At 48.5% G+C, this 23,105-nt stretch overlaps 2 protein-coding genes across 4 annotated transcripts in view; both read right to left on the bottom strand.

The window, feature by feature from the left end:
- The window catches only part of Txnrd1 (thioredoxin reductase 1), a 60,060-nt gene that overhangs the window by 11,409 nt on the left and 25,546 nt on the right, over nucleotides 1–23,105 (bottom strand). For 2 of the 3 annotated variants that reach the window (XM_048418130.3, XM_085683274.2), the window contains 7 exons: nucleotides 10,247–10,369; nucleotides 9,137–9,209; nucleotides 7,472–7,591; nucleotides 5,496–5,638; nucleotides 5,055–5,170; nucleotides 3,040–3,265; nucleotides 316–408 (listed from right to left, as the gene is read on the bottom strand). In XM_048418130.3, coding sequence (XP_048274087.2) covers nucleotides 316–408; nucleotides 3,040–3,265; nucleotides 5,055–5,170; nucleotides 5,496–5,638; nucleotides 7,472–7,591; nucleotides 9,137–9,209; nucleotides 10,247–10,333 — 858 coding nt within the window. In that variant the 5' untranslated portion in view covers nucleotides 10,334–10,369. Of the gene's footprint in view, nucleotides 1–315; nucleotides 409–3,039; nucleotides 3,266–5,054; nucleotides 5,171–5,495; nucleotides 5,639–7,471; nucleotides 7,592–9,136; nucleotides 9,210–10,246; nucleotides 10,370–11,756; nucleotides 12,107–23,105 lie in introns of all 3 variants that reach the window. The other variant, XM_085683273.2, reaches the window with a different exon arrangement.
- On the bottom strand, nucleotides 18,220–19,428 carry Eid3 (EP300 interacting inhibitor of differentiation 3). Its single transcript, XM_048418131.3, has one exon. It carries the CDS (start codon nucleotides 19,325–19,327, stop codon nucleotides 18,236–18,238), a length of 1,092 nt encoding a protein of 363 aa, XP_048274088.3. The 5' UTR covers nucleotides 19,328–19,428; the 3' UTR covers nucleotides 18,220–18,235.

Raw genomic sequence — 23,105 nt, 5'->3', positions numbered from 1 at the left:
ATTGAGATGTCTTAGAATGGACAAAGATGGGAGCATTTTAGAAAGAGGAGAGTCAGCCGGGTGGTGGTGGTGCACGCCTTTAATCCCAGTACTCGGTAGGCAGAGGCAGGCAGATCTCTGTGAATTCGAGGCTAGCCTGGTCTACAGAGTGAGTTCCAGGACAGGCTCCAAAGCTACAGAGAAACCCTGCCTCGAAAAAGGAAAAGACAAGAAAGAAAGAAAAGAAAAAAGAAATAAAAAAGAAAGAGGAGAGTCATTTGAAGTACACAACAGACGCCCAGTAAGGACGCCGCCAGACCTGGGCCCAGGCCTTACTGTGTTAAACTCGTCCTCGATGGTCTCTTCACTGGTCGTGGACTTAGCAGTTACCCTGAGTCGGCCTGGCATCCCTGCTTCAATTTGTTCAACCTATAAAAGGAATCAACAAGTTTTGCTCTTAGAGACACCGACAAGGGGAACAACTGTTTCCTCCTTTTCTACCTGCTCCGCCCAGTGAAACAGAACTCGGCCCAGCGAGGGCTTTTACACCGATCTCCCTCAGATCTCCCTAGCGTCGCAACACCAGGATAAGCATATTTCATTTACCGTCTGCTTTCGTGCTAACAGAACACTGTTTACTTGAGAAATGCAGAGAAGAAGGCACAGTGCACTCCCTGTAACGGATGCTGTCACTCCAAGAGCCACTGCCGCAGTCTGAGGGCATCCCTTCTGACTACCACTGCCGCAGTCTGAGGGCATCCCTTCTGACTACCACTGCCGCACAGTCTGAGGGCATCCCTTCTGACTACCACTGCCGCAGTCTGAGGGCATCCCTTCTGACTACCACTGCCGCAGTCTGAGGGCATCCCTTCTGACTACCACTGCCGCACAGTCTGAGGGCATCCCTTCTGACTACCACTGCCGCAGTCTGAGGGCATCCCTTCTGACTACCACTGCCGTACAGTCTGAGGGCATCCCTTCTGACTACCACTGCCGCAGTCTGAGGGCATCCCTTCTGACTACCACTGCCGCAGTCTGAGGGCATCCCTTCTGACTACCACTGCCGTACAGTCTGAGGGCATCCCTTCTGACTACCACTGCCGCAGTCTGAGGGCATCCCTTCTGACTACCACTGCCGCAGTCTGAGGGCATCCCTTCTGACTACCGGTGCTCACACGGCTTTCTCCGACAAACAGTCAAGTGTGTGAGTCAGGGTTTAACTGACACGGAGAAAGTGCTAAAAATCACAGTGGAGAAGATGTGTGGAAGCAGACGTGCCACAGTTGCTATGGATACAGGGAAGAAGATGAAGGCTTCTTCATCAACAGGAGCCCCCTGCATCAGCAGGAGCACGAACACCCCCAGCCTACTGTACACAGATGTTCACAACAACCTGCTGACAGGCTCAGGGCATCGTGTGCCACTGGACAGTCCACTGGCTCTCCACAGAAGCCTCTCAGACACTGACACTATTCAGGAAGATGCTACACTGAGGAGAAGCAAATCCTTCCCACCAGTACAACACAACTGTCTCCTAACCACAGCCTGAATGTAAATGGAAGTGCCACACCCGTTCCCTAAAGTCAGCTAGCCCGGTGGGTCTCAACCTTCCTGATGCTGAGACCCTAATACAGCTCCTCACGTTGTAGTGACCCTAACCATAAAATTATTTTTGTTGCTAAACCTTAGCTGTAATTCTGCTACTGTTATGAACTGTAATGCCAACATCTGTTTTCCAATGGTCTTAGGTGACCCCTGTGAAAAGGTCACTTGACCCCACCCCCAAAAGGGGTCTCGACCCACAGGTTGAGAATGCTGAAAGACTGACATCTTGGTAACCCCAGGACATCCAAAGCTCAGCCCTCACGGTAGGCCGCACAGGAGCCTTGAACTCTCTATGCCACGCTGTGCTCTAGCTCCTTAGACACATTAGCTAGCACCACCCTCACGGGAGACACTGCCATTACCCTCAATTTCCAGAAGAAACTAATCTCGGAGAGGTTAAGTAATTCTCCCTAAGTTGTAGGAGAACACATTGACAGAGTATTTGACAAGTGAGTCTGGTCTCCAAACGCATATCTCGCCAACACTAAGAGATTTAGTCAAAGTCAATTCCCTGAGAGAAAAACCCACTTAACATCCCTAAACTTTACCAAAACCAAAGCCCTCTCGCTGGCACCAGAGGGGCTGCTAGTGTGAGATGCTAAGTGATGACTTGCCCTTGTCGCGTGTGTTAAAGCAGACAGAGCCTAGACTGAGCCTTCTGCTCTTAGACACGCTCTTTACCACCGAGCTACGTCACAGCCCCATTTTACCACTCCTCTGTGGTAAGGGCAGCGAAGTCACAGACATGACGAGATGTACTCAGGAACCTTTGAAGCAAAGACTAAATGGAGTGGAAGGTGGCAGCCCAAGGACCACCTTGGTCTAGTGTGCAGGTGTGTGCACGCAGGGCTCTAGGGATGTAACAGTGTCTAGTGTGCAGGTGTGTGCACGCAGGGCTCTAGGGATGTAACAGTGTCTAGTGTGCAGGTGTGTGCACGCAGGGCTCGTGATGTAACAGTGTCTAGTGTGCAGGTGTGTGCACGCAGGGCTCGTGATGTAACAGTGTCTAGTGTGCAGGTGTGTGCACGCAGGGCTCTAGGGATGTAACAGGGTCTAGTTAGTGTGCAGGTGTGTGCACACAGGGCTCTAGGGATGTAACAGTGTCTAGGTAGTGTGCAGGTGTGTGCACGCAGGGCTCTAGTGATGTAACAGAGTCTAGTTAGTGTGCAGGTGTGTGCACACAGGGCTCTAGTGATGTTAACAGTGTCTAGTGTGCAGGTGTGTGCACGCACAGACAGTACCAAGTATGGCAGACCAGGGTCAGCAACATAAGCGAATGTAATAAATGGAAAAGAAACAAAGACAGGGTTACTGGTGTGTAAAGAACGATGGTATGGAGACGGCAGCCATGCACACGCTCGTGCACTAACACAGCATTCCTGATGATTTATAGCATTCAAAGGTCTTCTTCTACCGCCAATCCTGCCTGCCTCTTCCCAGGAACCTAAGACTTACTTTGATCGGAACAAACTGTCTTATAAACTTGACGCCATGTTCTTCCATGTGTTCTCCAATTTTGTTGGCCATGTCCTGGTCAAATCCTCGAAGGAGAATGGACCGCACCATCACCGTGACATCTAAGCCGATACCGGCGAGAAATCCTGCACATTCCAGAGCAACATAGGACGCTCCGACCACTAGGGTCTTCCCCGGGCAGTAAGGCAGGGAGAAAAGGTCGTCACTGAAAAGGTAAGGGGAGAAAAGAGGAGAAAGAGGAAAGAGTTCAGATATGGATGATAAGACAAGTGATCTACACTTCCCAAGAATTGGAACTTCTGGTAAGAAACTTACACACAAGGTGAGAAAACTCTAAAAGGTCTTACATACTGTTCTTTGTGGGAAATACCCAGCCAGCTTTCAATTATGGCAGGGGCTAAATACAGTCAGTAGCGTGACCTCTGGTGTGAGAGCCCACAGCCATTTTGTGCCGACTGGAAACATTACCCACGTGCAAACCCGCACCACTGATCTACCACTCAGTTTCATTCCTGGGTGGGTTTTACTTCTCACTGGGAACACCCAGTATCAAGAATGAGAGGGAGAGCGGGAAGAAAACCTTGAAAATCTAACTTTTGTAATACAAAAAGTTATAAAATTTTAACTCAACAAAAATTTTGTAGCACACAATAGATAAGAGATCATAAAATCAAAACACTCAAAAGGCAGAAGCAAGCGGATCTCTGTGTTCGAGGCCAGCCTGGCCTACAGATTGAATTTCAGGACAGCCAGGGCTACATGGTGAGACCTTTTCTTGAAAAAAACAGACGGGGTAAGGGGGAGAAGGATCAAAAGTATCATAGTACTAAAATGAGGTTTAAAAAAAAAAACCTTAAACGAGGTGTGACAGTACAAACTTTTAATCCCAGCCCTTGGGAGACAGAGACAGGAGGATCTCTTGAGTTTGAGGCTAGATTGGTCTGTATAGAAGGACCCTGTCTCAAAAAACAAAAAAGGGAGGGAGGACGAAAAGAAAGCCAAAATGACATCTGAAGACAGCTGGGTAAGGGAGTGCAGTTACAACCCCAGTACCTGGGAGACAGAAGCAGGAGGATCATGGAGTCAGAGTTGCCCTCAGCTATGTACTGAGTCTGAGGCTTGCCTGGGCTACACAACGCCCTGCCTTTACCAATCTCCAGCCCATCACTACCAAAATACTTAGTTGCCAGCCACACTGGCACATTCTTGTAGTCTCAACTTTTCAGGATGCCAAGGCAGGAAGATTGCTGGAGCCCAGAAATTCAAGGTCAGCCCAGGCAACACAGAGAATCCCTAATTCTAAGAAAATAAAAAATAGGAATGGAGCCTGTAAGGGTCTGAACGTTTGTGCGCCCAAACACCAAAACTCCTGCTAAATTCATCAAGTGTGCTGGTGTGAAGGGGTTTTTAATAGGTTAGGTCGTAAAGGTTCAGCTCCCATGAACGGGTCGGAGTCTATAAAGAATCCCACAGAGAGGTCATCACCTTCTTCACCACACAAGGACACCGCAAGAAGGTGCCATCTATGAACTAGGAATTCAGTCGGGAGTCACTGCCAGTGCCTCAGGCTTACTTTCCCAGCCTTCACAACTGTGGGGCTTGCTCCCTAAAGGCCCTGTTGGTCTCTGTGGTACAGCAGACAGCAGCAGTCTGGGGGCCGATCCTTTCAGTTTGTACTTCCCTAGCGTTAACAAGGACATGATCCTTGCTTTGCAAAAAAACAAACCTACATACGTGACCATACTTATTTTACAAAATGTTCCCGAATGCCCACCTGGTTTTCAGATACATATGCATTAATTTCAGTTGCCAAGAGAAGTGCACATCTATCTACTTATGTGGCCAGGGTAACGGGCTAACTGCAGGCCAGGAGGACCAACGCTTGCAGCGTCTAACTTTTAGGACGTTGTCAGTCCCTTGTTTCTTCCAATCTCCAAGGCCAAAACGAGTCCAAGCACTGAACAAGCAGGGCAGCCGTGAGCCTGCTCTCCCACCTGCTGATGCAGTACTCCTTGTCTCCAGGGATGCCCAGGTAGCGCGGCCTTTCACCTGTGGCAATGAGAAACCGCTCGGCTGAATACACTTTTTCTTTTCCTTTGTTGTTTGTCGCCTGCAAAGGAAACCACGTCAGTTCCAGGACAGGACACTTGACCTTGTCCCCTCAGTCCTCACTCACAGTGACAGTAAGGGACACTAAAGGCTGAGCAGTAAATCCAGGGAAGGCCCAGGACCTCAACGCTCCACCAACCCCACAGAAGGGCCTGAACTGTGACAGCAAAGTAACTGGACGGGACAATCTGGGTCTTGGTGGCCTTGCCTTGGACACTTTGATTTCTTTAAAACACATATTAGAAATGTTTTTCCCCCCTGCTAACACCAATGAAAACTATTTTGAAAGAACCGGGGAAGAATACAGAATGTAGCTTTACAATCACCTTAATCCTGTGCGGACCAATGAATTTCCCATAAGCGTTCTCATAGACGACCTTCTTCTCCCGGAGGGCCACCCGGTAGCCCCAGTTCAGCGAGCCGATGTGGTTCTGCACCGACTCTGTCATCTTCTCCCAATCGTGTTTGACTGCGGAGGACAAGAGGGACACTGAGCTTCCCGGGAACTCCTCACCCGGAGCCAGGCAGTTCAACCCAGAAGAACAAGTTCTCCGGGAGCACGAAAGCCACTTTCCCACGTTCAGGATCCAAAACCACAACACAGAGTCTTTTCTTTTCCATCGAGGTGTGAAGAGATAGTTTACTTTGGGTTATAAACCCTGACTGGTGGGGAAATTGGTGCCATTAAGGCCTAGGACCGCATCTGAGACAAGCTCAAAGACCGCCGTAGGCAGATGTGGGGTTACTATGCTGGTCACACACACGCTCGTGTGGGCACGCTGTGGCACCATGGGCCAGTCCTGATTTTGGTCAATGGTGTTTTACTGAAATACAGCCAAATTCATTTATATATCATCTCAAACTGTTCCACAATATGAAAACAGAGCTGAGTGGTGGCCACAGAAACTGTATGCTAAGATCCCCGACATCTCAAACACTTGCTTTATCTGCCAGTTTGCTGATTCCTTGTTCAGAGAACTTGAAATCACACAGTCCCCAAATCCCCACCTGGAAAAAAAAAATAAACATTTCCATTCCGTATTTAATCCTTTAAGTCAAGACACGAAATAGGATATTTCAATTCTTATCTGTGCCCTGTTTTCTTCAAGCGCCTGCGCCTGCACCTGCACTTACGAGGGCAGCTGAGCTACCTCAGTGCATTCCAGGCCAGCCTGGGCTACAGAGTACGCCTCTAATACCAGCGCTCAGGGAACAGAGGCAGGCAGGTCTGTGTGTTCGAGGCTAGTAAGGTCTACAGAGTGAGTCTCCAAACAGCTGGGGCTACACAAGGAGACCCGATCTCAAAAACTCCGACCACCACCAACAAAAATCAACCTTTGGTCGTTGGTTAATGACTGTTATTAATGCCTTGAAGGAAACAGGGCACACAAAATACACTCAGGAGACAGAGAGAAGACAATCCTTAGGGAGGCTGTGTTAGAAGGAGAAACAATTATGAAAAAAGGCCTCTCTCACAAAAAGGAAGAGCATCTACAACACACTAGTCAATCAGCCTGGCCACCGAGAGCATGGTGAAGCCAGGCCTGAGACATAACGGTCTGCTTCTTCCATTGGAAAGACGCACAGCAGCAGGTCTGTGATTTTCAGAGAACAAACCGCAGACATACAATCCCCACAGCATACAGTGTTAGAACTAGAGCCAACTGTACAAGGTCAGTCCACCCTAGGGGCTCTGGCACCAACAGAACTAGATACTTGTGGGGGGGGGGGGGGGGCGGGAATGCTATAGGGAGCTGTAAGGCTTGCCTGGCTGGTCTCTGTTTATAAGAACAGAACCCACTGTCTACCAGGAGGGAAGAGGACAGAACCAACCTTGCTCCCGAGGCCAATCATCTAACTATAGGAACTAACAATGTTTTATCAACCTTTGTACCTCTGTGGGTTGAATATGTTTTTGATTTGCCGGGTTTGTTTGTTTGTTTTAGCATTGCATTTTAAGTAAATCTAGAAGACAACGGACTTGTCACGATGCTAGCAAGTGACAGGGGCAAGCCTCAAACTCAGGGAAGTCACATGATGTAGGTAGGGTGGGGACGTAGTTGTCACTTAATGCCCAAAACGCAATGAACTCATCACAACTAAGTTCTCTCCACAGCTGCGAGAGCCAGTCACAGCGTCCCAAGCTCAGAGCTCAAGGGCCTCTGAAACTGTATAACGTATGGCTCCAGGCTAACCCAGGCCAGCTTGGGCTACTAGCAGAACCCATCTCAGAACGAAGTTCTGGATGTTTCAATGGCACGCTGCAAGACCACAGCACAAAACCCGCCTTGTCTCCCCTTACCTGTGTCCTCGACTTTCCATCCATAGTTGCGGGAGTCCTTCAGGGCCTGCCCTAACAGAGCCGCCTGGTGCATCAGCTTCTTCGGGATGCAGCCCACGTTCACACATGTTCCCCCGAGACCTGCAACAACAGGGTGCGTAAAGTCAGTTCACAGCCCGCTTCAGGGCCTTCAGAGACGCCAAAGCTATTAAGATCTAACGAGACGTGACTATCATTATTATTAAAGCTTAGTGTGGTCAACACTGTAAGTTTGCTCCCAAGCCCCATCACATGTCTAAGGCCATAGAGTCTATGTACAGAGCACAGTAGTCATTCTGAAACAAAACAGATGGATTTCCACAACTGCTCTAACTTCCAGATCTAAATGGTTGAGAGCTACACAAACCTTGAGATCTTACTATGTGCATAACGCTGTACTTGCTACTGAACCTACACACAGAAATGAAGAGGCTCTTATACACTGCTAGGTGCAGGTCTGAAGCATGTATAAAATTTGGTATCTACATGAATGTTTGAGGAAGCACCCTGGAGTTTTCACTGATTTCAAAAAACGACATTGGAACTCCTCTCTCCTAAACAGTCTTCTCGAAGCTTTACCCTTTTCTATCAGGACAGCACGAAGGCAGGGAGGGGGTGGCTCTGGAGCTCTCGGTTCACAGGCATGTCCTCTGAGGAGAACGCCACCACAGTGTCACTGTGATGGCCAAACTCCACGGGTCAGTGCCCCATGGCGTGTTCAACACTAATCATTTCCTGAATGGACGTGTGAATAGATTGAGAGGCCCCATATCTGTCACTTGTCACTGCTAACACAAGGACCTGGGCAACTTCCATAAATGCACTGATCACTCATCTTGCCTCAAGCTCCTCGAAGGAGCCGTTATCTATCCTTCATCTGCCTTCACGGACCAAAGTTCTCAACCTGGCCTAGAAAGTGCCGTACAGTCAGACCTGCCTTTCCTTCCACTTTTACTTTTGTCATGTCCAGCTCCGACTACCCCGCTATGCCCACAACGGACTCTTAACTGCCTTGGGACTCATGAATCCACTCTGAGAAGGCCAGCAAATACTGCCTGAAGTTCTGCCTCAGCTGTTAGAGCACCTACCCATTTCTCTGACAGTGATTCCTCTAGTGGGGACTTCTTTAGAGACCTCGCCTCACTCACCCCACTGCTCACTACGCTCTCCCCCACCCAAGAGCCCCCTCTTGAGCTCCACTCACCACCAACAGTACAGGGCTCACTTTTGTTTCCCGCTGAAGTTCAAGTCCACAGGGACAAGAACCCCTTCTACAGCGAGTTCGTCTCTGCGCCCCCTCACCCCTGCCTGACAAGAACTGACAGCAGTCAGCGAAAGAGCAGCCAGCATGTGATTCACCAGGACGCAGAATGGCCACAGCCGTCTCACTCAGGTATCTGAACGCGGGAGGTGGGTTTAGGGGAGGACACTTAAAAAGCTTCCAAGCCCACTGTGTCACGGATCGTGTCCCATCTACCCCCTTAGCCAGCTTGTGGTCAGGGTTCCTGCTGAACATAATCTGTAGCATTTAGCTGGGCCCCCACATTCAGTTCTCGTGAAGTGCTGGGTTTTAGGAGTCAGCACACTCCCGCAAGGGGACGGGACGCGCTTCTAGCAAACTACATGTACGGTGTCTCTGAAGCTCACCCCATCGAGTGCCAAGAGGAGTCGGTGTGACAAAATCCAAGACCAGCACCTTCTTTTCAAATTTGGCTGCCTCCTGGGGAACAAAATGATGAAAACGAGTTAAGGACAGAATGGAAATGGGGCTGGTTCTATTACGCTCTAAAACACAGCCACCACAGGCTAACGGGTGGGACTCTTACAAACTGCTGACCGGTTCCAAAGATCACACACCACAGCTAATGGAGGGGGCTCTTGTTTTGTTTTTCTGAAACTGTCTTGTAGAGACTATTTTCCCTGACAGAGCAAGCATGGTGTCCTGGTCACTGGACCTGCAAAGGTCACTGGAGAGCAAGGACTGAGGCTGTGTGTCCTTCAGACATGCCACCGTCACAGAACAAGTGGCCAGGTGCTGCTGCTGAGTCCCCTTTACCAAAGCCATGCTCCACACCAGATACCCGCCTGCTCCTGAAGTGGGAGGTTCCTGGGACTGCCTCACTGGCTGTCCACGGCAGCACCTCAGAGGGTGTAACCACCTTCATCTTTCAGAGATCTTGCTGGAAGATGGCAGCCCCGAGGGCCATCACACGGGCATCTCCTGTACCTCAAGCCAGGGCCAGAGCCTCACACTTAAGTAACTTTCCTATTAGCAGATCTTTTTCCTAGGCAGGCCCTGGACTGACTGACTGTTCTCAAATCACCCCAAATACAATAGAGGCAAATCCATTCTAATTAAGTTTAAGAACACTGTTTGGTGAAGATTAATTACAGAGAAATCATCAAAGTGAAAAAAAATCAAATGTTTAAAAAAAACAATGTCTATAACTTCAAAACATTCCCATATACCTTTATTACCCTTGAAAAAAAAAAAGCAAGCAAATTCAGAATGAAACAAAATGTGCCTTAACTCAGGGGACTCTGACTTTTTACCTGAGGATCCTACATTTCAGCCTGGAAAGTGACTTAAAAAGTGGTCCCTCTATTCTTGCCTAAGTTAATGGGAAACACACAGCCTGTACGGAGCAAATCCAGAGAAGATGGAGCACTATTGACCAGGGTAGGAGCACCTTTGGCCAAGGTGGGAGCACTGTGCCCCAACCATCGCCCAGGTGCCACGGCACAAAGGGCCCTTGCCTTAGCTGCAGCCAGGCCTCCGGAGCCTCCTCCAATGATGATGAGGTCGAAGTCGTAGGACTCGGGGGGATTTTCAGAGCCATCCATGGTTGGCAGCTTCTCAGGTTGGCCCTTTTGACAGGTCTGCAGGAAAACAACAGAAACGGGAAGAATTTAACTGAGAAGCAGCCATGATCAAAAAGCTTTGGAAATCTTTCTTTAAAGAAAAGCAAAGGTCGTTTTCAAAGAGAAAATGTTGACTGTTGCAGCAACATCTGGAAGCATCCAGCCTTCCTGCGGGAACCAGCGCCCTTCCCCATCCAGCCTTCCTGCAGGAACCAGTGCCCTTCCCTACTCTGGCTATCACATACTGCCAGCTCATCCCAAGCGACTAACACCAAGCGAAGTTAGATTAACACTCACCTCCAGGATTTAGTGTTTTACAAGAATGTATTAATTATGCACGATGTGATATTTTCATGCCGATTGCCCCGAGATTTATTTTCCTTACCTGGCTTTATTTATTTACTTATTTGTTTATTTACTTGTTGGGGGGAGGGGAGCCTGCCGCAGCACAGCTGTGGGAATCAGAGGAAAACCTGCCGGAGTCTGTTCATCAGCTCTGTGGCAGCCCCTTCACCTGCTGAGCCTTCTCACCAGCCCTTCCTAGAGTTTTTAAACCAGGTCTTAAATTAGGTTTCGCTAACCTTGGGGAAAATGAGACACAGAAACAAAACACTTCTGCTAAAATTCTTCCAGTCGCCCACTGTTGAGACTATTAGATAGAAGCACCCAGCGTGTTCTTACTGGGGCCAGCACTGAGGTCTAGCAATCACCTTTACTTTCTTACAAAAACACAATCAGTGGGCTATGGTCTCAGGCTAAGAAGAGAGTCTGGTAAATTGTGAACATAAAACTTTAACACAGTGATTGCAAAGCTGGCCGAGATTTAAGACTTTATTACACAGTGTGGTTGAGACGCAAAAATCTAAAATCTCAGAAAAATCACCAACCAGTACTTTTCTACAGGGAAGTTCAAAGCGTCTCCCTCTACAGGGTGTCTGACAGGTTGGGGGACTTTGTTTCCTGAGCCACTGCTTCCCTACGCAGCTCTGGGTCTCCTGACACTCACGATGTAGACCTGCCACAGCCTAAGTGCGGGGATTAAAGGCCTGCGCTGCCGCACGCTCAGTACACTCAGCTTCCAGCCCTCGGTCTTATGCGTGCACTCTACCACCCAGCGCTGTAGGACATTTTACACAGGCAGGGTCTGAAGTTGCTTTCCCTGCATGTCTACCGTTCTGGTCAGCTGTTTCAGTGCTGGCCTGTATCAGACTTTAAAACCGGGTACTAAGGCAGCATGTTAAATACTTTCCTTCTACTACAGTCTACACTGTTTTAGCAATACATTCACTACTACCTTATAGTAAAACCCTGGGCTAATGAGGCTAATAACTAAAAAGTCAGTAAGTACAGTAAAAATATTTTTAATCCAGTTTTACCCTTAGTAACTAAAAAGCCCCAGACTTACCAGCCCAGACTGCGTGTTTTTCTCCTGCCTACCATCAGGTGTAGAGGGTGGAGGGCAGGGACGGGGGTCAGCAGAACCGGGCGTCTGAGATGTGGAGGGGGGTGCCGTGGAGGAACGTATAGGAGGACGCACAGTCCCACGAGTGCCCCTCCAGAGCACATGGGGCGCACGCAGTGGCTGGGGGGCTGGAGGGAGGAAACCCGGAAACCAGCAACAGTTGGGACAAGTCTGCGTCACCCAGACAGTCTGCATGTAAGGGCTAGCTCGAGGTCTACCCCGGCAAGCTGGGAAGCACCACCAGCACTCATCGGCTGGCATGATGACCAGGGCTTCTCCGTCAAAGCAGAGCACTGTGGGGGGAAAAGAAGCTCGTAAAAACAGCCCCTCGGATCAAAGCAGGGTCAGACAAGCAGCGTGACTCCTTCCTCTGGGACCCAGAAGCAGCATCGCTTGGCTTTAAAGGGTAAACAAAACAAACAAACAGATATTCTTAACAACCCTTGGGGCTGAGGCATGATCAGTGTCCTGTTCCTAAAGAGTCTGCTTCCTAGACACCAGCTTTCACACGCACGCACACACTTAAAAATCTTTTAAATGGAGAGGCGTTACAGTTCTGTGGTTAACAACACTGGCTGCTCTTCCAGAGGACCTAGGTTCAATTCCCAGCACCCACGTGACAGCTCACAATTGTCTGTAACTCAACAGGCACCAGGCACACAAGTGGTACGCAGACAGACACGCATGCAGACAGATACTACACACACAAAATAAAAGCAAAATAATAGTAACTTGTAGCTCTCGTGTGCGCTTTTGTTCAACTGGTGAACAAAGGACAGGCTCCAAAATAAACCCTCTTTGGGAACCACTGTTCAGTGCGAAAGGCACAAGAACACCCTCACAGAACACAGCACACAAGAACACGCACACAGAACACAGCACACATGAACACCCTCACAGAACACAGCACACAAGAACACCCTCACAGAATACAGTACACAAGAACACCCTCACAGAACATAGCACACAAGAACACCCTCACAGAACACAGCACACAAGAACACGCACACAGAACACAGCACACAAGAACACGCACACAGAACACAGCACACAAGAACACGCACACAGAACACAGCACACAAGAACACCCTCACAGAACACAGCACACAAGAACACCCTCACAGAACACAGCACACAGCACGAAAGGGACGGCGGTGCTGGGACCGAGGTCAGCTCTCAGAAAAGCTCATGATTTCAAAGCACAGGGACTAAGAAAACTAAAATGTCCAGATCAACATTCCAATTTTAACTCAACGGACGAATACCCCCGTCTGTGGACACTGTCTAACCCGTGAACGGACGCTTGTTTCCATGTGGCAGTACACAGCCCAACCACCCTCCCCCCCCCGTCTGTGGATACTGTCTAACCGTGAATGGACGCGTGTTTCCATGTGACAGTACACAGCCCACTACACCTCCCCCCCCCCCCCCCGTCTGTGGATACTGTCTAACCGTGAACGGACGCTTGTTTCCATGTGACAGTACACAGCCCATCTACACACCCCAGTATCTGAGTAAGATAGGAACACACGGCACCTGGACTCATTCCCCCTCTCCCTGCCTTCGGTTTTTTTGAGACAGGGTTTCTCGGTAGCTTTGGAGCCTGTCCTGGAACTAGCTCTAGTAGACCAGGCTGGCCTTGAACTCACACAGACCTGCCTGTCTCTGCCTCCTGGGTGCTGGGATTAAAGGTGTGCGCTATCACGCTGAGCCTGAACTCATTCATAAGAGACCAATGTCAGCGAGCAGAAGCAGATCTATCCTAAAGTAGACTGAAAAGAACTGGAAGCCAAAGACCTCCAATGGGGAACTTTAAAGTTGCCACAAATGCATCCGTCTCTAAACCACTCTGGTAACAGAATCATAGTTATGGGCTCGCGTCACAACTAGATTAAGCATTTGTTCTTTGAGGAAAGGCTATCTTAGAAATCTTGAACTTCAGTGACCACAATGGACAACAAAAGAAATCATTTGAAATCCCATAAGTAAAAATTTGACTTAAAAAATAACTATCATCATCTCAAATTCATTTTAACTGCATGTTCTTAGGGCAGATGGGTACACAACCCGACCTTTTGCAATACACCTAAGCAGAACAGGCTAGAAGAAAAGCACTCCCTCTCCGGGTGGATGCGATGGCCCCCATGGACTCATAGCGAGCTGATGGAAGTGTGTCACTGGGGGCTGGCTTTGAGGTTTCCACCGCTCCAGCCAGGCCCAAGGTGGCATTCTCTTCCTGCCACCTGCCAATCCAGACATAGGGCTCTCAGCTCCTCCAGCTCCATGTCCGTCTGCTGTGCCATGCTTCCTGCCATGACGATAAAGGACTGAACCTCTGAAACTGTCAGCCAGCTCTGATTAAATGCTTTCCTCTGGTCATGGTGTCTCTTCACAGCAATAGGAATCCCATCTAAAGCAGTTTAAAGTGTTCTTTACTAAACTGTATCTACAGGATAAATCTACAGGATTTTACAGTTCAAGTTTTAAATCAAATGATATCAACCAGCTTTAAAAAAAAAAAAAAAAGTGTGCCGAAGGAGCCTGAATCTGTAAGGTGTAATGGAGAGACGCGAGCAATCGGAGCACCAAGAGACCTAGGACTGAACACTATACTTTCATTTTAACCCTACTTAAAATTAAACTGGCTCCAGCTAAATGGTGCTCCACTCAAAATGTAATCAATGAGAACAGCTCCCCAGGACAGGAACCAGACTGCCGATGTCCCGATTTTAGTCTAGCCAAACCCGCTTTGGACACCCAGCTGCCAAGACTGCTACGGTCCTACTGTCTAAAGCTACTGGGTATTTGGCGATGTGTTACATCAGCAGAGGGAAACTGGCACCCCAGGACGCTGTCCATCACGCTCTGCCACTCTTCTCCAGCAACCCAAGCAGCGCCTGGCACAGCGGGCACCTGCCAGCCGCTGAGTCAGTCAGCAGTGTACACACAACAGTCCTGGCAATGGAGTGCCCCAGAGCAAAGGTAAGGAAGCTCAAAAGTATGAGACTCAAAGTGAACGTCAACAGAAACATGCAGCGCCCTACAATGTGCTGTGTCCACAGGGAGACCGACGTTGTGCTGGGCATGCTTTGTGCACATTAAATCCCACCAAATCCACGCCAGATGTCACTTAAGGTATGACAGGCTATGGCATTAAACCTGCCCAAGCTGGTGAGATCAATCAAGTCACCTGCCACCAAGCTCAACTTAAGTTTAATCCCTGGCACCCACATAACAGAAAGAGAACCAGTTCCCAAAAGTTGTCCTCTGACCTCCAAATGACCATGTGTATCAAATAAATTAACTAATTACTTAAAATGTTTTTTAAAAAAAATATGGGGGAAACTTGCCCAGTGGTGCAGTCAGTAAAAGTGCTTGCTGGACAAACCTCACCATGACCAAGTTCAATCCCCAGATCACACACATGAAAAAAAAAAAACTTTCAAAAGTTGTCCTTTTGTGGTGGCACACGCCTTTAATCTCAGCACTCGGGAGGCGAGGCAGGTGGAGTTCTGTGAGTCTGAGGTCTGCCTGGTCTACAGAGTGAGACCCCGTCTCAAAAATTTCAAAATAAATAAATAAATAGAAAATAGGAAGAGGTTGTCCTCTGACTTCATACATGCAAGCATTACAAGCATGTGCACACACATACAAGCATGTATACACACATACAAGCATTACAGGCATGTGCACATCCGCGCACACACACACCACTCAAACACATCTTTCTTTTCATCTCTTACTTTTCCCAATACATCATATCTAGTAACTCTATTTAATCCCATACATTTTTCTAATTTAACCCTGTGTGTATGTGCACCACACATACCTGGTGCCAGAGTTCAAACTGTAAAACAAAACCCACACAATTAGAAGAGTCAGGCCCCTTCTAATGAACCTTGACAAGCAGATTCGCGATTCGGTTCATTTCTGTGACTGAATTCATCTCCTATTGCTCAATGCTCTTCCTAAGGTCCCTGGTTTAATCCGAAATAGTGCAACAAACTGCAAAATTACAACTAGCGAAAGCACAAGCCAGAGGCCAAGTTCACCTATGTAGAAACACCATCCCACCCGCTGACCAGAAAATTAAGCTCTCCCCAAGCCTCTTTATTTTCTAGCGTGTTTTTAAGCCGTCTCTACAAGTCAGAACACAACCAGGCAAAGGCATTCAACAAAGCAGTCAGCTGCGTAAGGAACTGAGTCATGTCTTGTAACCCAGCTGCATCTTCTCTTCCCACAGCAGATGGCCTGAAACCCCGGGGCTTTGGCTGGGAGACCCCAGGATGAGGACCAGCAAGACCAAATGATGCTGACCTTCACCTTGAAGGGTGGCCAGTGCTGGAAGGGTGAGCACTTCAGGTCTGAAAACGTGGAAACAGCTATTACAGGAAGCGGTCTCTCTTCATTCCCAAGGGGCGTGTTTTCTCCTCAATTCTCTCTACATTACCAGTGTGATGGGAAAAACTTTCTCCACACCAAGATCCCATCCCTCCTCTCAAGTTTGGTATCATTTAGACTTTGGATCTCCCTCCCCTGTACTATCTTAGATCCAGGAGGAAAATTTACTGTTACTATTAAGCATAGCAAAAACACCACTAACCACACCAGTGGCAACATTTTCCACCACCAAAGACTTACATTCATAAAATGGTAAGAAACCACTCAGGCCACGTCTGCTGCCTCTTCTGGAACTATTTTAATAACCCCAATTTTCTACACTGATCACCAAACAAACCAAACAATATAGACAGACAGACAGACACACCACTGATGCTGAGGACAGAAGCTCAGGCAGCACTCATGCTAAGAAAGCACTCGACCAGTGAACTATATTCCCAGTTGTCCTGGGATTTACGTTCTTCGAGACAGGGTTTTTCTGTGTAGCTTTGGAGCCTGTCCTGGAACTCACTTTGTAGACCAGGCTGGCTTTGAACTCACAAAGATCCACCTGCCTCTGCCTCCCAAGTGCTGGGATTAAAGGCGTATGCCACCACCGCTTGGCCCGTAATTTACAGTCTTAAAACTGCAAAGCACCAAAGAAAGAAAGAAAGAAAAAGCATGCAATATCCAGAGTACTGCTTCCTCTGACAGCATCTTCCAGAAGCAAAAGGCAATACTGCCAGCAGGACTCCTCAGATCAGCAGCTGGCTCCATCTAACTTAGGCCCACAAGAAACTGGGTGTTTGTGGCATAAGCCCTAGGGGTGGATGGAAAATTCACAAACCTTGCTATACAGGCCCAGATACAGAGCAAAACCCTTTAGGTTTTTTTTAATATTTATGTGCATGAGTGTGCTACTTGTACGGCAGTGCCTGCATGACAGAGCCCGCCAGAGAGGAAAGAGCACTGGGTCCATTACACGGAACTGTGAGCACCATGTGGTTGTGGGAATTAAACTAAAGACCTCTGGAAGAGCAGCTGGTGCTCCTCACCATTGAGCCACCTTTCCAGCAACCCCTCCACTTTTTAATCAAGATTATTTGGGACGTGCACCCCAAGTTGTTACATGACAAACCAGCGCCGAGTCTAAAGGACACTGTGTAGAAATCAGAGTGGTGAATTAGCCAAAGATAAAGGCCACTGGGTGTGATAAAAACATCGTCTACCTCTGAGAAGACTGGAATGGCGGCTACCATTCCTGCCCAGCTTAGCACTCAAGCAGAAAAGTTTTCTATGAATCTGCACGTCCTCTCCTGACTTGCCAGTCACACTCGACCTTGTTGTCTTACCCAGAATGCCTTCTCGAAGCGAGGAGGTGGATATGCACATGGGTAATCCCAGCTGGGAGGCAGGTGCAGGTGATCTGTGAGCGCCAGGACAGGCAGATCTACAAAGCGAGACCCTGTCTCAAAACAACAAAAACAAAAATCCCAGAATGCCTTGGTTGCTTGAGTCTAACATCACACACACACACACACACACACACACACACACACACACACACACACTCCACATTTTATTAAGTTCATTCAGAAAAGAAACTGGAATATGGAGATCTACTTTCTGAAAGGAAGCATGTCACCTATGTTTTTCAGTCTCAACACTGCCCAACCACTGACCCACACTGTTTTTTTTTCTGGTTCTTTTTTCTCACCCTCTCCCCGCTTGGTAAAAAGCCCCCTTCAGCCCCCTTACAGGACCCTGGGTTCACCAGGACAGAGAAAGCAGTTCAGTATCAGGGAGACCCGGTTTTTGTTTTTAGCAAGTCGGCTAATACCTTCCAGGAGACTCAAGAGCTTACTAAAAGTATCGTGTGAATTTGAAGAACTTCCCGTAAGATTACAGCCTTATAAGTTATCAAGAAAAATACACTGCACAGCAGACAACTGAAAATAGTTTACTAGGGCATATGCTTCTGTTCAGGTTCTATTTTAAGAGCGTCAATGCAAGATGGAGTCACGCACTACAAACAAAAATCTTTAATATGGGTTTTTGATCATGGCCTCTGAAATTTCAAAAGTGGAGACAATATTTTTCCAGTCCTGTAAACTCAAAGATATAACTCCTTGCTTCCTGCCGAAGGAGCAGCAGTCACTTTCTTCCTCCCCATGGCTGACGTTAGTGGGCTCCAAGATGGGCAGCCTATCTTGGTCAAGCCGGATTCTAGCGAAGCCATCCCGGATGATAAAAGACACGTAGAAGATGTTCTCCACGGTGCGGGAGAACGAGTTCGGGTCGATCACAAACTCGAAGTAGGACACTGGAGTATCGGGATACTTTTGAAAGTAGGTTTGCAGCAACCCCAAGATTCTTTCTACTTCCTTTTCTGTCGTTTCCTGGTTGGCATGCACGTCCAGCTTCCTCAACTTCGTAGGCATATCTCCATTCCCTTCCATTTTGCAAGCTCTCTTGTGATATTCAAGCCGGGGCTTTCGCGCGGAACGTTCTGCCTTAAATGAGCCAAAAACGAAGTGGAATGTTTCAGCCCGCAGCATCCAGGAGGTTGCCTCCTTCTGCACCATCCCCCAGAAGGAGAGCACTATGCTGTCGTCGCAGTCGCTCAACTCCTCACGCTGGTCCTCCACCCAGTTCAGGCCCACAAAGACCAGCAGCAAGTCACAGAACGCGACGTGATTAAAAAAGCTCATGTCAGAGTTTAACTGCTTTGCTTTCTCTTTACCCAGATCAGAAGCCAGAACCAAGAACTGGGCGTCGAGGGCCGCCTCTCTGGTTCTGCTCACGCCATCGAAGAGCACGTTGGCTTCCTCCAGGGCCTCGGTCAATGAGTCGCTGGCTGTGTTCACGATGTCCTCGCGGTTCTGCTGCACACTGTAGATGAGCTGCCGGTACTGCCTGCGGATGCTGCGGCATTTCTCTCGGTCCACCGTCAGCTCCAGGAGGTCCGGGTGCACGCTCAGGTCGTCGGAGCAGCAGTCCTGGCCCTCCTCCTCCTCCTCCTTCTTCAGCACCTCCTCCTCCCCCTGCTTCACCAGGCGCCGCCAAGCCAGGCTTCTGACCTGCTCCTCTCCTTTCTCTTTGCCTCCAATCAGGGAATCATCTCCTTTAGACATGTTGGTGACCACGCAGGCTAACAGCTCTCCCTCCGAGGGCTACCTACCGACAGTGACCACTGCGGCGATGGCAATTGAAGATCGTTGGAATGGCAGCCCCTGCGCATGCGGCCCCGCCCCCAGCCCACCCCGTGACCACTCCCCCAGCTCAGGCCCCAACGGCAGCCCTGGTGTGGCCTCACCCCAGCCTTCTTTTTAAGCTATGCTAATTCACGCACCATTGGGTGAGGACTATTGTGTCACACAAAAGCGATCTCAGAGGCGGCTCCACTCAAGGGTGGAAGGGCAGTGGGCAGGATTATGGAAGCCTGCCAAAGGCTAAAGAAAGGCTTTTATACTCTATGAGGTGGTTAACCTGAATCCCAGACAACCTACGAAGATTTTAAACCGCATCCGGGTTATCATCCACTGGGTGAATTATCTGCTTCGGAAAACCCACACACCAGCTCACTGGAGACCCATCGGGCAGTTAAAGTGGCTCAGGTTATCAGGACATATCGATGTAACAACCTAAGGAGCATTGTGCTCCTAACGACCACTCAACACCACAGAAAGCTTGATTGGGGACTGTACACTGGGTCAGTCCAGAGTCCGTGGAATAAGCAACTGTTAGGCCCCTTTTTCTTTTGGTTTACCTAAACCTTGGGGAGGGGACAGGGAGACAGGACAAGCAAGATTCTTTGCGATGAAGAGGGAAAGAACATCTATGGCTATGCTAAATCATTCCAAAGGGCAATAATTTATTTTACCCAGGAGCAACTCAGAAACACTCAGGGTGGGCACGGTGACACAAACCTTTAATCTAGCACACACACACACACACACACACACACAGAGAGAGAGAGAGAGAGAGAGAGAGAGAGAGAGGCAAAGGCAGACAGCTCTCTGGGTTCAGGACCACCCTGAACACCTTAACCACAGGGTAAGTTCTAGGATAGCCAGGGCTACACAGGGAAACCCTGTCTTGAAAAACCAAAAGGACAAACTTTTCCTTAAATTAGAAAAAAGTGCTATTTTGTATGTATGAGCATTTTGCTACACGTATGTATGTGCACCATAGACATTCCTGGTGCCTGAGTAGGTCGGAAGAGGGCTCAAATCCTGTGCTTCCCAAGGAATAAGCGCTAACTTCTAGCCCTAGGAGTCCAAGTCATCCTGTGAGACCTTGTCTCAAAAAAAAAAAAAAAAAAAAAAAGACAGGAAGGTGGGCTAGAAAAATCACTAGCATATACAAAACATACTTCCTTGGAGGCGGAGGGATGTCTCGGGGTTTGAGAGCCTTCCCAGCACCCGCATGGGGTCACTCACAACCACTGCCGGGAACTCCAGCTCCTGAACTCTTTTCCAGCCTGGCCTGGCACATGTGTGTGGCGGACAGACTGCATGGCTTGACATGACCACTGCCGCTTGAGAAAGTTCCCGCACTTCAACACTGCGGACCAAGCTCTCCAGCACCGCACCTCCATTTCTAATGGGTTCTTGCGCCCTTTCCTTTGGGAAATTCGGGTGCGTGTTGGGGAAAGAAGACAATATACACAGCGGCAGTCTCTTTAAACAAAATTCTTTGGAAAAAAAATCCCCGCCACTCCCTCCCCCTCATTACACCAGGAATAGGGAAGTTAAAGATTTACTAACTGGGCACATCAGGTCCCAGAGATGAAAAACACACCCAAGAGAAACAATGGGTCCAGACCCAAGGCCCAAGGCCACTTAGGTAAGGGTTCAGTTAGTGAGTACAGAATAGTGCCCACGATTAGGGGCTTACGGGATGAGTGGCAAGATCCGGTCTGCCCTCTGGGGTAAGAAGTTAGACTGGCTTGACCCCCCCTCTGCCATACACGGGAGTACACGCTGGTGGCATCAGAAGGGCAATGGAAACAGAGTAAGATGTGAGGAGCGTCCCTTGGGGGAACGGGCCTGTAGTGAGGAAACACAAACTACGTCACGCCCTCTGGAGAACGGAAATTGCTCTTATGGGCTTGTTTCTCAGGTGTCTGACTCCTTCACACACAGACTCCACACCTTCTCTATGGGACCTGAACCCCGCTGGAGCTGGACTCTCCAGCACATGTGTACACACACACACACACACACACACACACTTTTAAAATTAAACTTTAAAAAAAGACAAACCACTGAAAGTGGACACTAACTTGTCCTCTGAACTCCACACATGACCATGGTACCTATGCCTATAAAGGTATGTACTCTGAACTCCACATATGATCATGGTACCCATGCCTACACACATGATACACACACCATAATGCTAATTTTTAAAAATATTCCTAATGGACTGGAGGGGCTGGAGATGCGGTTCAGAGGTTAAGAGCAATTGCAGGTCTTCCAGAGGACTGAGGCTCACAATGGCCTGTCCACCTCAGGGATCCTACCCTACTTGGTATCAGCTTAGACAGGTGGCTAAACCTTCAACCCACCACCATCCATCATTTGTGAGTGTGTTTAACTAGAGTCGGTACTGACTACGAGTCCAACGCATCTCAAAGACACTTTCACACACAAAGCCGTCACTTCCTTCCCACTGTCTTAGGAAAAGAACAATGTTTTTGGGCTGAGAGCGCAGGGCATTTGTCCTTGTTGATTGTACGACGCCCTGGGACTGACCCTGAGCACTGGGTATTGGGGTGCACACCTGTAATCCTAGTACTTGGGAGGTGGAGGCAGGAGGAGCAAATTAAAGTCATCTCCAGCTGCTGAGCCAGTCTGAGACCAGCTACAGATACTTGAGACCCTGACTTAAAAAAAAAAAAAAAAAAAAGGACAACCACTTTTCGAGGTTCAGAAGTCAGTGAGGGGTGAACATTAAGCATATTGCACGGTAGAGAATATCAATCAGTAGGAAGAAAAAAATCGCTGAAAAAAATTGAAAGAAAAAAAAGAAAACCCACTAAGATTTCAACGAACGAAAACTATGTTTAGAACCCTGAAGAGAGGCTGGAGAGGTGGCCCGGATGCTAAGAGCACTGGCTGCTTCTTCTGGAGATCTGGTGCTGCCCTCTTCTGGCACACAGGCGTCCATACAGGCAAAACACTGTATTCTGTGCACATAATTTTGTTGTTGGTGGTGGTTTTTTGAGACAGGGTTTCTCTGTAGCTTTGGAGCCTGTCCTGGAACTAGCTCTTGTAGACCAGGTTGGCCTCGAACTCACAGAGATCTGCCTGCCTCTGCCTCCCGAGTGCTGGGATTAAAGGAGTGTGCTGCCACCACCACCCAGCATAATAAATAAAATCTTAAAAAAAAAAAAAAAAAAAGGAGAACCCTAAAGAGCAAAACTCCTGACAGCTGTTCCAGGGCAGGGTCACAAGGAGGCTGGTCTGCATGCTCAAGAGTGAGTCCCTGAGAAGTACAGTGCCCCCAAAGGGACTCTGAGTAACTATTCTTTCAAATAAAATGGGCTGTGTTATTTTACAGTACTGGAGACGGAACCCCGAGCCTCACACCTACTATCACACAGGCTACTGAAAAGCCGCACATTCCCAGACACAAGGTAGTAGTGCGCTCACAAAAGACAAAACGCGGGCTGGAGAGATGGCTCAGCCTTTAAGAACACTGGCGCTTCTTCCAAAGGTCCTGAGTTCAATTCCCAGCAACCACATGGTGGCTCACAACCATCTGTAATGAGGTCTGCTGCCCTCTTCTGGCCTGCAGGCATACACACAGACAGAATATTGTATACATAATAAATAAATAAATAAATATTTTAAAAAAAAAAAAACAAAAGACAAAACGCAAGCCAAGTCACACTAAACACCTCGC

Source organism: Myodes glareolus, chromosome 26 (assembly GCF_982192425.1).
Source record: "Myodes glareolus chromosome 26, mMyoGla1.1, whole genome shotgun sequence".
NCBI lineage: Eukaryota > Metazoa > Chordata > Mammalia > Rodentia > Cricetidae > Myodes > Myodes glareolus.
Note: the sequence above shows the minus strand (reverse complement) of the source record. Positions and strands in the feature narration are given on the sequence as shown.

Excerpts from the sequence above, each read along its gene's own strand:
- Eid3 (XM_048418131.3), bottom strand. The coding sequence starts at position 19,327 with ATGTCTAAAGGAGATGATTCCCTGATTGGAGGCAAAGAGAAAGGAGAG.